The following is an 18,160-nucleotide window of genomic DNA, read 5'->3' on the forward strand; positions in this document are numbered from 1 at the left end:
GTTATGGAAGAAGAGGACCCAAGAAAGATTAATCAAAACCTAATTTATCTGTCTGCCAATCCCCCCTTTTTACCAAAAGCTTCAAATCTTTCCAACTCCCCGTTTTAAGAATGAGAAGTAAACATGGAGGGAAAGCAATGCCCATTTCTCCCTACAACACAGAGCACTGTGGATGTAGAATTCTAAGGAGATTGTCTTTAAAATGGCATCTCATCACCATACATCTAATTTTATTTAATTATAAATATAATCTTTATTACTATCCTGTGCACAATACCACTCCCTTGATTATGTGACATAAATAATGTATAGAAAAGCTACATTTAACTTTAATGCTATTGAGATTTATTTCTGCAAAGCAGTTACATTTGGAAAGCCTGGATAGCAACTATTCCTTTTCACTTGCAGCTTCATATGGATGTCCCAATGTGGCTTTTAAATCTTAATTAAACCTCACTTTTACTATGCACCTGTTTATGATTAGGCCTAAATTATAGTTTAGTGCATGTTGCACTGTAATACGACATTATGCAAAGAAACTGAAAAGCACACCGAAGTCTCAGTGGTTGTGTTTTTTATGACTAACCACATAAAACTCAAGATTTTACTATTTACTATAGAAATTTACTTAGTTCAAAATAGGAACTGAATCCCCAAAGCAGGCATAATAAAAAAAATCAATTTGTTGTCCTCATAAAATTATATATATACTAATACTATAGCATATATTGTCCTCATAAAATTATATATATATATAATATAATATAGCATATGCTAGTAGCATCTTCCATAAATCAAATTGCAAAACAGATTCAATTTTAATCTATAGCTGAAACAGATGAAAAAGAGGGGAAGCTCACCAGTGTTGGTGGCTATTGTCATTGGTCCACATTGTGTTGCATCATTTTGTGGCAATGATGGGATATAGCAAGAAGAAAAGAAAAATTGCATCTGAAAATAGTTCATGTTCCCAAGCAAAATCATAGCCAAAGATTACATTTGAGGGTTCAATTGGCACAGTTTGTGAGGGCACATGCTTAGTATTCCTATCTCCCTTTGTTTTGATGCCAGCATTTAGACTTGGCCAGGATGTAGGATCTATGACGAAAACGAGTTCAGTCACTTTTAGCAATTTTCTTAATTGGAGGAGAATTTTAAGAAGTAAAAAAAAAAAAATTTTCCTGTACCAATACAATTTTCACAACTTCTTAAGTTAAATAGGGCTACCGACAAAACTGGCTTTCCAGATGCAAGAAAACACTCCTGTTTTATCAAGAAAATACTCTTATTTTAAGGTAGCGAGTAGCCTTGTTTCTTCAGAGGAATTTGGTCTGGATTAGGCAGTTATGAACATTTCACACAGAATGTTTGCTGTAGGAATAGGAACAGAATCCAGATCCAAATCTTATCCACAAAACCACAGTGACCCTCAGACAATTTGCTTCAGCTTTCTGTGTCTTAGTCTCAATGAGTAAAAATTTCAAAATTTCTTAACCTGTGTCCCATTTTCCAAAGTAAAAACCAGATTAATAAAACCTTAAGGAATATTTGGGGATTTAATTTCCTAGATGAAAACATTGTGGAGGGGAGCAGGAGGAGGGGGATTCAATCTGTAGGGTCATTAGGTTAATTCTAGCTATAAAAGGGAATGGTTGAGTTTCTCAGATTAGGCAATATTCTTTAAAAAAAGATACTGTTTATTTGTCAAGAAATATGAAAGCTGATATTCAACCTACACAAAAAGGCTAAATTCCTCCCTGATATAAGAACATTACATATAATGGAGTTGTGCCCAAGATAAATTGGTACCAATGTGCTTAATAGAGGAAAAGGTTGTACATTTACATAGATGAATAAATATGTGTTTGTATTTTTTCTGGAATTAGAGAAATAACATGTATACCTCAAATTCTCCTTTACCTCCAAATTGGTGGGAAAAGGCCTGTCTTTGAAGAGAACCTATAGACAATCGGGATAATATTTCTTAAAAACAATTATGAGTCTTGCATTCATATGATATGGAAGCTTTTCTGTTACATGTTTAGTAAATGTATTTACCTATCTCAGAAGCAGCAACTGTAATGTTGTACCAAGGCGTTTCCTCTCTGTCAAAGATCTTGGCAGTCTTAATGGTTCCAGTGTTAGCATCAATGATGAAATACCTATCATCTTCTGTATTATGGTCAATGAAATATCTATGAAGGAATAAAAAAGCATAAATGCACAGATCTACTCTTTGTGGCATATATTATTGCACAGCTGAAGAAGGCTACAAAGGAACACAATATGGGCTAATTTGTAAGTCTTTAAAAATGGTACAGATTTTTTAAAAGGTAAGGAGACGTTCTATATTATCAAAGGATCCAAAATAAAATTACATTTATTTCTTATTTCATCATGCAATTTGATTTTTTTTCGAAAACAAAATTTCCACAGGAATTTATAAGACACATTTTGCCAGGAGTTGATTTTTACATAGCAGGGGGAAAAAAGATGTAATTCTATTATTAATTATTTGCTGTGACTGCAATCTCTCTTGCTTGCTTATTTCCTGTACTGATAGTATAGCATGTCTCACTGATATGAGTTTTGAAACATGATGACGTAAGATATTTTAGAACATTAAGGGTTGCGGGGATCAGAAATAGCTGATTCATGAAACTACAAGTGACACTGGACTAGAAGCAGAACTAACCAAGCTTAACTGCTTTGGTTTGTTGGTATGTTGCCTAGCAGTGAAAGTGAGAGCCTTGAAGTAGGGCAAGCAAAACAACAATAACAAAAACAGAGTGAGGGAACACAAAGAAAGAGATTGGCAAGCAATATTTGTCGATGTATAATTCATTCACAATTACTTTTAATAAATTTGTCATTTACAGACTTTAGTCAAGCTTTCTTTCTAACTCCAGGCTTGTTCATAATCTCTGATGAAAAATAAAGGAAGAAGATACTGAATATCTCTTATGTACTGTAAGTGGTTGTTCAGATAGTTTGACAGTTGTGCTGTTCTGTGATAGTTTTAATATACAGAAGTTTATGTAGGTCAAAACAATGGTTTTGACATACCACATTGAAAATGAAAAAATATTTTCATTACTATGATTTATATATCACTACAAACATGTATTGTACATTGCAGGATAATAAAATACATAGTCCCTATTCTGAGGAGTTTCTAATCTAAGAGTCTGGCTCTTGCAGACACTGACTACTGGACACAGTGTTTATGACCGAGCGCAAACCCATTATTGACTATTCACAGTAGTATGTACTACACTTAGTTTTGTTTGAACATGAGCACTGTACCCTAGGATTAGATATAGTACAATGAGTACAGCTAGAGATGGGAGTAAGTGAAACAAGGATTACAATGATAGGAACACATGGATGCTTATGGATATTATGTCCAACTAATATAAAATCACTAGAAAAACTTATAAGGGTAACCAATATTACCATAGCTCAAAGAAAGCAATTTCATGCTAATAAAACAGTCAAATATTTGTCCCCAAATTTGTAGCTTTTGTAGTATACATAGATTGAATTTTGATTCTTTTGTGAACTATATCTATATTATACTTGATTTTCACAGCTGCATAACAAATGGTGGCTTTAGTTTTTAAAAGAGGAACAGCTCTGTCCACATCAATTGCATACATATATTCTATGAGAAATTAAAGCACTGTGTTGAATGAATAATTTCATTTTTCTTTTTGTCACTTATGAAAACAATTTATTTCACTCATTGTTTCAATTCATTCTCTATGATACTAGAGAGAAAAAAAAGTTTTGAATCTACCCACAGTTGTGTTTACTTTTTCTCTAGTTTTATTTACATACATTTAGGGATGTATCTGAAAAACATCTACTGGATGGCTAAATATTTTCATGGCAAAGGTAAGAGAAATTTTCTTTGGCATAAATAAATGGAATACTGGACTGTTCTTTCACCTTGCCTTATATCTTATACTGATAGAGTGCTTCCCTGTCTTCTAAGAGTCCAGAGTCCTCCTTAAAACCCACTTCTTGCATAAAGATTTCCAATACTGATATTTTCATTGGGGTTTCCAACCTTCATGTGTTCCAATTGTTTCTTGTATATCCTATCTAGAAGCATCTTACAAGTAGTTACTGTAGCATGGAGTCCCCCTGATTTCAACTGGACTGTGTGCAGAAGAAATGATGCATGCAGCACTAACTGTTTGCTGTATCAGACCTTTTGATGGTAAACTCTTCACATGTATTTTATAAGACTCTTGTCTCCTATGTATGGTAAACCATTGTAGGTATGACCTGAAGAGCATCCCAATTCCAGAGGGCCAGTATCAGGTAGTGCGTTTCAACTAGTCTGACTAGTTCAGTGTATCCCACTTCACTTATGTTATAATCTATGTCTAATAGGTATTACGTAAGGTATCATTAGAAAACCAATAACACAATAATAATTAATATTTGTGCATGGTGTATGTACAATAAATTCCCCAAGGACTGAACAAACATGAACGATATATGGGACTAAAATGTGTTTGAACCAGACAAGTCTGGGGAATGGGTAAACATGTTTTTTTCCAAACAAAGGAAAAAGGTCGATGCCTCTCTCCAGGTGTAATCAGACAGTTGGCAATCACAGTCAAGTGGCCATTCATTGGCATATCAGAGGCAGCAGGGACAGATCAACGTGCACTGTAGAAAGAACCAACAAGGAAGAAAGCAGCCTGTCACCTTCTCCATCAGACACCATGGCACCTTTCCTTCACAGCAGGGACACAGAACTTTGAGAAGAATACATTTCAAAAGTTCACTGGACTATAAAAGACAGGGGCAAAGAACCCCAAGTTATCTTTCACCTAACACAACGAAAGAACCAAACCCTTTGTATTTGGTGGGAGATCCAAAGGGCCCCAAAAGTACTGAGTACAATCCTGTTTAGGTTAAGCTACTGATTTTTATCAGTCCCTTGAATGGACATTTTGATGTACTGATAAAGTACGATGAATGCATTCTATTGGTGCTCTAGAAATAAGCTTCCTGTCTCTTAAATGACCAGCCTCACTGGATTCAGGTTGACGACCAAATAGCTTCACTCATATAGCCTATTTTAGAGCTAGATGGCTATACTTCACCTAGGTTTTTCAATTTCTTGGTCCAATCAACAACAACAAAACCCAAAACAAACAACTAAACAAAAACCACCTTGCTGCTTATGATATTAATTAATTACATTGTTATTACTATTAATAGTAGTGATGAATGTTGGTGCTTCTGTAGAATAGAAAATGGGGATATAGCATTAGTTCTAAAGGTTCAAATTGTTTCTCCAAAACTGAATTTTCTTCATAGATGAAACTGAGATGGAACCTGCACCACCCTTCTGTCAGGAGAGGGTCTGTGCCCCAGAGGGGGATTCACTGAAGAGAAGGTCAAATGAAATGCACATCACTGTTTTCCCTGGGTCTTCTGACCCAGTTCCTGGTCAAAGCTATCAATTTTGGTGTGGGGGTGGAGGCCGCACTGGCCAGCTCTGTCTCTTAGTTGAGCAGTGGTTGCAAGTGCCCTCAGTTATCTTAAAAAAAACAAAGTATATTTGCCATGAGGCAGAAACAAACACAAGTTATAAAGAAATTACCATAGACAGATGTGAAAAGCAAAGTGAGTTAGGCTCTGAGCTTAGATACAGAAACAATTGGGCAAGGGAGATTTTCAAAAATACCTAAGGATTTTAGAAACATAATAACTATTGATAGACTTTCACTGAGATTTTTGCTTCTAAATCCCTTAGAAGCTTTTGCAAAATCTCCCTAAATTAACTGAAGACTTCATATAATACCAAAATCTGTCTCTTTGTCAAGCCAAACAAGCTGTCAGTTGGAGTTACTGCCTGCCTCTCTCCAGTCATTTTGGTTTATTGGAAAACCTAGCTTTTCATCCTATCCTAACCTCTTTTATTGGCTTACACATTACATTATAGATAGTACAAACCCAGTTTGGTGTCTGTCTTGTACCTCTCAACTGCTATGGACAATAAGAAATATTCTTGTTCAATTGCCCTTTATAGTCTGGCATACAGAGCTATCCGACCTAATAATCCTCCATAAATCATTTCTGAGACAGACCTGAGTTCAAAACTCCCAATACATCTTTGACTTTACACATCAAAGCATGCTTAGCCAGGCAACCCTTAGATAAACTGTTCATCCCCAAAACAAAAATACCAGTCAAGGAAATAGGTATCTTGGCATACCTATTAATCACACTATCCACAGACATAGTATTATATAACTAAATAGCACTAGAGTGATACCTATTGGGAAACTTTATTTGGCTTCAAATCGTAGCAGAGCCTCTTTCGTCACAAAAGACTCTCAGATTTAAAGCGAGGGTCAGAGGGAAGAGCTCTCAAACAGTAGCTCAGAAAAAAAGGAAGTTATTCCTTTAACTTTACCATCTGTGATCAAAAGTTTGCACAAAGATTTTGATCAATACAAATCTTAAGGATGCTGCAGCCTATTGTTTATATAAGAAACAGCCACATAATACTGAGTGATGTGATGAGTACAGCTAGCTTTGACTGGTGTCTTGAGCCTAACCTCAGTGGATGTGTTTTGATTTAAAAAAGCATCTCAGAGGACTGTTAGATTGTCATCGCCACCCAAAAAATAGAGAAGTGGGATCCCAAAAGGCCAAGGGTCTACTTATTAAGAAAATCTCCCACTGTTGTTAACTCTGTTTTCTCTCATGGCATAAGTACTCCACCACTCTAGTGCGGAGAGAAAGGGTTTGTGTTTATGTGGTGGTGGGGAGAGCATAAGGAATTTTTCCTTCCTTGTTGCAGTTTCAATCTGCACATTCCTTTTGGGGTCATGGGTGAGGGGGGCATGGCCTCATTATGCACTAGAACTTAGCAGATCTGGCTAGCCTTGCCTTGGGGCAAGCGATGGAGTATACAGAACTTCACAAAGGGTTGTAATAGATGTGCTGCCTGTACACTCCTGGGAAAGCTCCACGTGGTCAGTTATTACAAGCTGTGCCTAACGATGCAATCCAACCCAGAAAGATTTAAACCTGTACCCTTCTCCATCAGACCCTAGCAAAAGAAGGCAGCCTAAGGTTGACATCTGATTTAAAAAAAAAAAAAAGAGAGAGAGTCCCCACTCATCCTTACTGCTGGTCAGAGGGGCTGAATCTGTATATGAACTCTAAATTGATGCAAGGGGTTTCCCCATCTTAAATATAGATAAAAGTAACTGTTTGGCCCTAACGGAAGAAAACTGGTAATATTTAGACTTTCAGGCCTTAAGAAGAGTTATTGAATGCGAAGATCCAAGAGAGAGGGGTTAGATCTTATATCCACAGTCCTCCATGTCCACCCTGGTTTGAGTCTAAACACATTTCATCAGTTCATGACAGCCATTTCACCTGGGTGGCCTTTAAGATTTAAAAGCCATTGCTTACTTTATTGGTAAAATGAGATTTGAGCAGAGTCTTTCCTGTCATCCTCATGGATTCAAATGACAAGATACTTCTAATGTTCTTCCAGAAAGAAGTTGTGTGCCAGTTGAAGGCAATGGTGCTTAACATCTGCATGGTCCCAAAGAAAATATACAAGATTATGAATTTGTCTCATCAGGCAAGACTAAAACTCAGGAGACTGTAATCCTATCCAGCTCTAAATTGGCACTGATGAGAAAGACTGAGGATTGTGCATGTCACTGTCCTTCTTAAGTATATGAAAAGGTCTGAGGATAGATAAGCTGGTTTAGTTACCTAAGAGGCTTTACAAGTTGATTAGATCCAATACATTCAAATCTTGGATTAAATTTCAAGTGACCTGGACATTTCTGAGTATGTGTGGGCACTGTCAGAGAGCTGGCTGCTCCAGCTGCAGCTAGCCACAGCTTGCTGGTCAGAAGACAGAACCTTCATTAAACATTATTAGAGCTCCTCAAATGTGGACAAATACAACTTGGCAGATGCAGCCTTCAGATGTACCTCCCAAATGTGAAAAACCATGTGGCATTAGCCCACCATGTATGAAAACAGATTACCTTTCATTCTGAGAAAAGGGAATGCTGTTTGTATGAGGAGGGGAAAATATTTCCTCTACTTTTATTCACTGTTATTTTATTACACTTTTATTCTCATAGACTCATAGACTTTAAGGTCAGAAGGGACCAATATGGTCATCTAGTCTGACCCCCTGCATGATGCAGGCCACAAAAGCTGACCCCCCCACTTTCCCTTAGCTCTGCTGTTGAAGTCTCCAGATCGTGATCTAAAGACTTCAAGACGCAGAGAATCTTCCAGCTTGCGACCCCTGCCCTATGCTGCGGAGGAAGGCGAAAAACCTCCAGGGCCACTGCCAATCTACCCTGGAGGAAAATTCCTTCCCGACCCCAAATATGGCGATCAGCAGAACCCCGAGCATACAGGCAAGATTCTCTAGCCAGACCCTCATTTGACCAGCGATGGCCGTTATTGCCTAATTGATTAGAATCACGTAATCCCATCAAACCATTCCCTCCATAAACTTATCTAGCCTAATCTTGAAGCCAGAGAGGTCTTTCGCCCCCACCGTTTCCCTCGGAAGGCTGTTCCAAAATTTCACCCCTCTGACGGTTAGAAACCTTCGTCTAATTTCAAGCCTAAATTTCCCCACGGCCAGTTTATATCCATTCGTTCTCGTGTCCACATTAGCACTGAGCTGAAATAATTCCTCCCCCTCCCTGGTATTTATCCCTTTGATATATTTAAAGAGAGCAATCATATCCCCCCTCAGCCTTCTTTTGGTTAGGCTAAACAAACCAAGCTCCTCGAGTCTCCTTTCATAGGAAAGGTTTTCCATTCCTTGGATCATCCTAGTTGCCCTTCTCTGTACCCGTTCCAGTTTCAGTTCATCCCTTTTAAACATAGGAGACCAGAACTGCACACAGTACTCCAAGTGAGGTCTCACCAGCGCCTTGTATAACGGAAGCAGCACCTCCCTGTCCCTACTAGAAATACCTCGCCTTATGCATCCCAAGATCGCATTCGCTTTTTATTCACTGACAACTTCTACTCATTTGTTACACACATGGGTCATCTTTCCCTCCCTTGACCATGTGAACTGTATTATCTTGCTTTTCTAGGAAAATATTTGCTTCCACATTTACTTTCTTCACCTTTGCATGGACAGGAAAACCTATAAGGACCTAAGTTAGAAGCCAATGTAAGATGAAGATCCCTCTTATTTTACTGATTCACTGAATTCTTCAGAGAATTATTCCTGCTGCAATGGCACTTTAAATAGGTGTATTGATACTGGGCCTCTCACTATTATATTCAGAATCCCCCTTTTTCAGATAAATAAATATTTTACTCAGGTACCAATATTGAGTTCAGTAAAATACAAGACTCAGTCTTCATCCCAAGGAACTTACATGCTAAACGTGATTTTAATATCATATTTACTCATGCTTTTGGACGTATATATACAAAATAGCAGACTAAGTCACATAAGAATAAGTTTATATATTCATATCTGTTTACTACAGATTGGTGAAGATCAATCCTTCAGATCAAATCATGTCCAGATTTTAGGGACACTCAGATATACGACCTGATTCTTCATGCTATACGCAAGTTTTACTCTAGTGTAATTATGCTGAAGTTAGTGCAATTACACCATCAAGGAGTGAAAATTCAGGCCCTTTGAACCTCAACAGAGAAACAAACTGTCAGTTTTGCTGTCAAAACTATGGATAAGGGAAGAAACCATTCTCGTTGTTGAGAAATTTTGACCACCTTGTACTCGAAATCTGTGATGTGATAGCATCTTTTGGGCTTATAAACGGCTGTTTATGTATGTGTAGCAGAGATAGAGCACACAGCTTGACCTTGCCCAATAATATTTTGGGTATCTACAGGGAAGGAGCAGCAATTGGATGAGAGCTGCTTCTGTTCCAACACTGTCACTAAAGAGATGTACACTGCAGCCCCAGGGAAGACCCACAGCAAATCAGACAAAGCAGAAGATTTGTAGTCTTCAGCCAGGCAAAATAGGGTGCTCTTCATATATTTTGATTTACAGACAAGCTGGCAGACCTTTGGGAAAAGAATATTGAGGGAACAGAAAGGGCAAAGGTATAAGATGACAGGAAAAGAAGGCCCTAGAACTGGGTGAATTTTTCTGGCAAAAAATGCAGATTCACTGACACTGAAATGTTGTGTGAATGCATGTTTGCCAAATTTGTTCATGTCAAAAAACCAGGACACAAAAATGCCCAAAGAGTAAAAAATGTTGAAATGAAAAGTTAAAAAAGACAAAGTTTTGATTTTTTGATTCAAAATAAGTTTTCATTTGAAAATATGCTTCCATTTTATTTCTTTATTTTAAAAAAACACCCAAAATAAAACCTTTTGTTTTGGGTTGACTGAAATTTTTCCTTTGACCCAATACAATTTTTATTTATTTATTTTTCAGTTCACAGAAAATTTTGAAAAAAAATCGTTTTGGTTCAACCCATTATTTTTCTTCTGATTTTTTTGGAATTGCCAGAAAACAAAACAAAAATCAGTTATTTGTATAGCTCTACTGCACACTGAAACTCCTGCAGAGACATGCAGAGTGGGAAAACTTTACAGTCCATTTATCAGGGCTTTGATGCCATCCTACTCACTGTGTCATCATAGTGCCTTACAAATTCTACGAGTAAACACAAGAAAGGATCTCTACCTTTTTATCCATCCTTTGCTTTGCACCAAAGTAGGTTCTACAGGAGCCAACAGAGTGATTCCCATCTATTACCCAGATTCTTAAAAATACAACAGGGTGATCCCCATAGCAGAGATTCATAAAATACAGCCAAAGTGATATATTCAATCTATACAGAACACAGACAGAAAACAGTTCATTCTCTATACTACACCATGATTTAAAATATCAAACTGATCCTTTTCTTCATATACATTATATACTGCATCACTGCTGAGTGTAGTAAGGACCTTCTGTTGACTTCTGTTCTCATCATTCATATACTGTGTTCCATATTAGTCAAGTATTTGTGGTGTTGTTGACCTTATTCTCACACAGTGATTACATACAACTTTCCAGATTACAGTAAGGATCCTACCACTAACCTGACATTTCCATATTAAGCCTGTGCTCCCACAGTTCACAGACTACATTCCATAACATAATAGCTTATACTGTTTCAGCATGTACTGGGCCTACTTTATGGCAGGGCTTTTCACTGCACTCTTTCCATACTGCATTCCAAACTATTATAGGAGCTTTATATTCCACTGATGATGTAATGTGTTTCAATTTTATATTAGGTGCCTGTCACTCCACTGTTTATATGTATTGTGCGCCAAACTGAAATAGGAGATGCTATTCTTTCATTTATATATTGTGGCCTACTTTCTCAATGGAAATCTTCACTCCACTTATATGCTGCATTCCATATTTAATATGGGTTTTTTCCCTCCATCAGCAGAACATGTACCATAAAATAAAAAGGGCCCTAGAGTAATAAGTGATTCTGGATAGTGTGTTTGCCATAGAACCCACTTGAGCAAGCAGCTCCAGCTCCCTGTTCTGCTTCCTGTTGCAGTGTGGGCGTGTGACAGGGTATAGGTCAGGATGTCTACCAGACCACTGAAGCTCATTAGATCTATCTTCCCAAAGACACGTAAGATAATTGAGCCTGTGAAATTTGGCTTTGTCTGTTTGGGGTTTTTTTTTTTTTTGGAAGGGTGGGGCTAGAATAGTTAGCTTTCATTATCTTCCCTATTTGTCAGCAGTGGGTTTTAGGAAGACCAGCTACTAGGCAGGAAAGAAAAAACTATAAGAACAGAATTCTTGCAACATTCATTTCATTTCCAAACCCACACTATAGATCCCTCATATACTCACTCCTAAGATTCTGATACCGAACCAGAACCTACTTTGTGTAAGCACAGGTTTGGCTATAGGTTCCTCAAATCCAAAGGACTTCAAAAATTAAGGAGGGTTCAGAATTTGAGGGGTTGCTTTTGTTCCATCTCTAATAAATATAAAATTTTGCATTTAGGAACATAAATATAATCCAGCTCAAGATAATTAAAGTTCTTAAAGGTCACAAAAAGAATGTTGGTAGTACATTGAATTTCAAGAGGATATACTCTTTGTTACAATACGCATCTCAGTGTTCCTTTTAAAATATCAAAAATTTTCCTGGCTCTCTAAAGTATGATACCATATAATTTGTCAAATCATCCCTATATTTTACTACCAATGCAGCAAAAGTTAAAATAGGTTCCTGCATTTGCTCCATTATTTGAAACCCAAATTAATTTCCCTATATAATGTTAATTTTGTAATTCTGTGAATAAATAATGTATTATTTAATTAGTAGGTTATTTGAAAGCTCCAAACAGAAGGTTAGCAATTTAATCCAGACTAAGTTGACGCAAGTCTGAGTTCATTACAGCTCCCAGATACCCTCAGTGGCTGGAAAGCAGGTTTTTCTACTCTGTAACAGAGTAGGTATCTTAACCACTATCATTTATCATCCATTATGAGGTAATACTATGCGACAGTTAGACAAAGCAGAAAGGCAAAAGCAGCAGGGAGACTCTACTACATGCTCTACTAACTTCCCATAAAATGAGCAGTCTGAAGCTCACAGAAAAGCTTTTCCAATTTTGTAGGTTTCCTTAATCTGGTTGATGCTTTCTACCTTTCCTGGAAATAAAGCAGCTGTTTTGTATAAAAGGCAACTGAACCATGTGGCCCAATTTACTTCGTATCTAAATCTTCCATGTATTATTGTGTTTTAGCTATAGTTACAAGAGTCAGGTTGGAGGGGAGGGAAAGAAAGCAGTTTATTTTCTAGTGCATTCAGGAAGGTACTCAGACTACTTCAGTTTCCTATTGTTAATCAAGCTCTGCACTGACTAATGAAGTTCATTATAGCAAAGTGGAATACAGAGTGGTTTGGTTCAACATGAAAATGCTTCGAATTTTAAAACACTAATACAGTGAAACCTGCCTTAATCAGCCCTGGAAGGATCCAACAAAAGTCAATCACTTAGAACAGGCAATATTTAACCAAACAATGATAGAAACTGTACCAAAAAGTGGGATATTTTTATATTTGTTGTTATTTCTATTACAGTAGCACATAGAGATCAAATCAAGATTAGGACCCTTTGTATCAGGGACCGTCTGTTCAAACAGCTAGTAAGAGACAATCCTTGCTTTGAACACCTTACAATCTAATTTAAGGCAGGACAAAACAAATGGGTCTAACAGATGATTGCAGGAAATCTTAAAATTGTAGTTTAAGTTGATTCCAGGATTCAACAGTGAGTTGAATCCTGGAAATAATGTAAAATTCACTACATGAAAAATATTTGTTAACTGATATATTTCTAGAAAGCTTTGTATTCTTAGCATTTACACTAACTACAGAATAAACCAAACTACCACCATGCTTTGCACTCTTGCCAAGCTTATTGTGAACTGTATGTAACCCTGTGTATGCAGAACCTTTGAGAAGTGATGCAAAATATAAACAGAGTTGTAGGAAAACTGGGATAATTGGTATAGGAGTCCTGAACTAAATAAAATGCTAGAAATAAGTGGTGCGGGTGCTAGAAATAATTGGGGTAGATGTCTCTGTACCCTGAAAACAGGAGGTGCAAACTAGATAAGGGAAAAAATGAAAGGTTTTTCCAGGGCTGGCCCTAGACCAAATGGTGCCCCAGCTGAGGAGCGTCTTCAGTGCCCCCCCTTATTTGTTAAACTTTTAAATACCTTATTTTTATTGTATTTCTAGCCCATTTCACAACTTTAATGCACAATTTGCATACATGATTTATCCCTGTCATATAAGATGATACATTTGCATGCTAGCATCTGTACAACAAATATAGGACCCCGAGCCTGGCACCCCCTAAGCCCAGCACCCCAGGTGGTTGCCTGGGATGTCTGCCCCTAAATCCAGCACTGGGTTTGTCTTAATTGGGTGGAATTTGGGGAAATTTTCTGTTTGTTGTAAACAAGGGGTATATACAGACGCTCCCCGACTTACGCAAGTGTTCCATTCTGGAACGCCTTGCATAACTCGAATTTTGCGTAAGTCGGAAACGTATCACTGACCATTACGCCAAAAAAAACAAAACAAAAAAAACCCCCTCCTATTTCTAGCTTACGGAACTTTTTCCGTCAACTCGGATTTGTGTACGTCGGGTTTACGTAACTTGGGGAGCGTCTGTACCCTGAAGTGAATTCATATTCTTTGGAGCAGTGAAAATGTGAGCTGCAGACCTTTTTCCCCGAATGGATATAGTGCTTCCTGTATAGTGCTGATCTATCTTTGACTAATAATCACTGACTGAGCTGTCGAAATCAAACCCTCTAATATATTGCACAGCAGTACAGAAGTACTAGAACAGGGGTGGGCAAACTTTTTGGCCCGAGGGCCACACCTGGAAATAGAAATTGTAGGGAGGGACATGAATGCTCACAAAATTGGGTTTGGGGTGTGGGAGGGGATAAGGGCTCTGGTTGGGGGTGCGGGTGCCTGGGAGGGGCCAGAAATGAGGAGTTCAGGGTATGGGAGGGGGCTCTAGGCTTGGGCAGGGTAGTGGAGTATGTGTGTGGGGGTGAGGGCTCCGGCTGGGGGTGCAGGCTCTGGGGTGGGGCTCGGGAAGATGAATTTGGGGTATAGGAGGGTGCTCCAGGCTGGGATCGAGGGGTTTGGAGGGTGGGAGGGGGATCAGGGCTGAGGGTTGGGGCGCAGGGAGAGGCTGCCATTATTATATGTTTATGCATCAGAGTAAGACTTCTCTTAATCCAGTGCCCTGATTTAGGACACAATATCGAGGAGGATTTTTTTTTTCCTTCCTGAAGCACTAAGATCAGTAAGCATAGATCTATGTTTATATGAGGGAAGTTAGCCCATGCCACTGGCACATACAACAGTACCTCTTAGCATATTAAAGTAATGGGAAGTGTTGCATGAGATCTCTGTTTCCAAACTTCTAGCAGCTCAAAATGAGAACATCTCAAGTCTTCAAATTGCAGCCTTGCTCCTCTCTGGACCACTAGGTGCATCGGGGTTTAGAGAATAGCAGACAACTGAGTCTCCTCAGAACTCTTCTGCCTAAGCAGAGCAGTTGCAGGAAGAATGCCTCAAGGAGAATGCACTATGACTAGAAGGATGCACCAGACAAAATCACTTACAGGGACGGCACCATTGCCCAGGGACTATTGCAGCCCTGAGGCAGTGTTAGCAGCCCTGGAGCTGTTCCACTGCTGGTTTGAAGTCTTTCAGAGAAAGGCTCTTTTCAACCTAACCCCCATAGAAGTACTCTGCATAGTCTGTTCACTTGGGCTGCACATAGCAGGTCCAGAAAGAAGAGAGACAATTAAAAACAAAGTTTGAAAAGATGTCAAATAAAATACCCAAATAACATTATAATGACCAAATTTCATCTTTCATTTCCTCTTTTATTCTGTACTTGGCCAAGTCTTTCTTAAAATATCAGATTTCACACCAACACCGTTACTACTAACCTTTGTAGGAATGAAAACAAATCTTGCACAATTTAATTCAAAATGGGTTTTTTTCCCCAGGAATTTTCAATAAAAAACCTTCCTTCACACTGAAATCAGGGATTTTTAATGTTTCTACAGAAAATTAATTTTCATCCAAAAGAAAATTGTAAACTTTGAAAATCTTTCAGTTAAAAAACAAAACAAAACAGACAGGTTAAAGTTGAGTGAAATGAAACATAAAATATTACCATTCACTGTAATTAGTTTAAAATGGTTCCTTTGTTTGTCAACCAAATAAAGCAGTAATGCAAATCAAGGCCCTGATTCTGTGCATGCTGATTAAGCAAACTATACTGTTTAGGCAGCTTTGAACAGCAGAAAACTGAAGGGTAATGATGCAAGAGAACAACAGTAAGCATGTCTTTACAGCTCATCCCCTTCACCTCTAAATGTAAACCCCAGTCTTTGATTTGGCCCTGCCAAAATTAATTAAAAAACAAACAAACCCAGAAACATATAATGATGAGTTTACTTACTTTTATAATTTGTAAGGCACAGAGCTGAGCACAATAAAATATCTAGATAAAGTAAATTGGGTATGCTAAAAAGAAAGAAATAAGGGCATTGATTTTCCCAAGCACAGGAACCACTGATGGTTCATCATTATCAGTTTGAAGAAGGAGGTATATAAAGATTGTGATGATATTGTGGATGGAAAAAAAACATAGTAAAATGTCCTCCTCTATGTCAGCTATGGTGTCAGTACTAGCAATGTTTAACCACATGTACAATTTGACACAGTGGCAGCATCTTTTGATTTGGACTTATGTGAAAAATAAGAAATGTTATGTGGGAACTACAGTGATGCAATATGAAGGAAAGGCTCTCCCACCCCCTCACAGCAGATAACAATATCTATACTTGGTCACCTGCTGCTTGGCTTTATTGCTAAGAATTTGTTATAAAATATTTCTCCTAGGAACAGTTATTTGCTGTAATCACTCTTCTGATCCTTACTCTGTCCACAGTGATCATTCTTGACACCAGAATAAAGTGTAACTTAATTGGGTAGTAAATAAATCTTAATTGCATAGTAAATAAATTGTATCTTTAAACCAGCAGGTAATATATTAATAATATGCTTGAAGCCATGTGTGTCTAATGCTATATCAACCTCAGTAATGGCAGTGTTCCTATAAAATGGAAAGGACATACAACTGGATTAGGAGATACTGTGAAGAGCGTCATTGCTCTTTAATTGTACTGTGGACTAGTATCATTCTATAATGGATCTCTCTAAGTAACTTAATTGACTGGTAGCCAGCACTCTAGATGGATCAGCTGTGGAACACATACCTTTATCTATGTGGTACACAGGCTGTAGATTTTGTATTTTCTAGTAAATCAATGTCAAGCAAAGTGGGTTTTGTTTGATGGTTTTAAACTAGCATTCTGTGGGGTTGAACAAGGAGAAAATAATCCTATTATCCTCCTTTCAACAGGCTCACCCCTGAATTTTCAGACTTTAATCAAACAGCTCTTATTAAAGTTAATGGGAGTTTTATGGCTATATTTCAAACACATTGGGTAAGTCAGTAACTTGCCCTCCATACCAGGACAGGGGAATAAGGGATTGTAAGACCTTTTTTTTTACTTCCCTCCACTGATTGCCTGCATCGTGGGTCATGTAGTCTCCACAGAGCTGCTATTTACCTCTCCTCAGGTAGGTAAGGAATAAGGAGAGAGATTTGACTCTGCTCCCCAGTGTGACAACCAGCCTAGAGGGGAAGGCAATCTGCACCAGGCAAAGTGCTCATTCCTGTTCTGCTCGTGGGGCAGCACAAGTATGTGTCACCCATTACTCAGAACAGTCACAAAGCCACAATTCAGCCCTTTAAATATTAAAGCCCTGTGACAGAGTGCTGGGAACTAAAAGGTAAGTCAGCACTCTGACCACTTAGGCACCAATCAGACTCCCTGAAGAAGGCTGATTAGCTAATTAGCTGAAAATCCCCAATCAGGCTGAGAGGGGTGATGCACCAATTAACCAGAAGCTTACTGGTACAAAAAGATATACAGGAAGGAATTGAGGGGGAGGACCAGGGCTAGCTGAGCCCAGTATGCTCTGAGATCTCCAGGAAGGCATGGCTTTTCCTGTGGGAAAGGGCCAAAGGGCCAGAAGCACCATAAATACTTAGCTGCCTGAGACTGCATGGGTGATGGTGGCAGGACTGTAAATAAACTCACATGAAGTTGACATCTATTGACAGAGTTTGAGAGGTTTCTAGGGTATCAGAGGATGGGGATGGAGCCTGCCCAGTTACAAGCCCCTTAATATGTTGTGTGTGTGGATACTGTCTGTTACAGCTTTCCCCCTATTCCATTTTGTTTCTTACAGCTGTCCCCTTACTCCATTTTGTTTTTGTTCTCCTCCTGTGGCCGCTCCTCCTTGGCTGTTAAGTTGTTTACCAGGGCCACTGCCCTTCTCAAAGGGAGGGCCCCTTAAGTTGTTTACCAAGAGCCATTGCCCTTCTCAAAGGGATGGCCACTTGTGCTGCGTGCTAAGTAGGACTACTGCCCTGTTCAAAGTGTTGGTCCTGTTATCACCTTGTTAAACCTGGGCTCGGTGTAGGGTAG

At 38.4% G+C, this 18,160-nt stretch overlaps 1 protein-coding gene across 1 annotated transcript in view; it reads right to left on the reverse strand.

The window, feature by feature from the left end:
• The window catches only part of LOC112108663 (cadherin-18), a 284,382-nt gene that overhangs the window by 41,923 nt on the left and 224,299 nt on the right, over positions 1-18,160 (reverse strand). The window contains exons 6-7 of the mRNA XM_029912500.1: positions 11,210-11,244; positions 2,059-2,195 (exon numbers count right to left, since the gene is read on the reverse strand). Coding sequence (XP_029768360.1) covers positions 2,059-2,195; positions 11,210-11,244 — 172 coding nt within the window. The remainder of the gene's footprint in view (positions 1-2,058; positions 2,196-11,209; positions 11,245-18,160) is intronic.

The sequence above is a fragment of the Terrapene carolina genome, unplaced genomic scaffold (genome assembly GCF_002925995.2).
Source record: "Terrapene carolina triunguis isolate 2854851 unplaced genomic scaffold, T_m_triunguis-2.0 Scaffold48, whole genome shotgun sequence".
NCBI classification, from domain to species: Eukaryota; Metazoa; Chordata; order Testudines; family Emydidae; genus Terrapene; species Terrapene triunguis.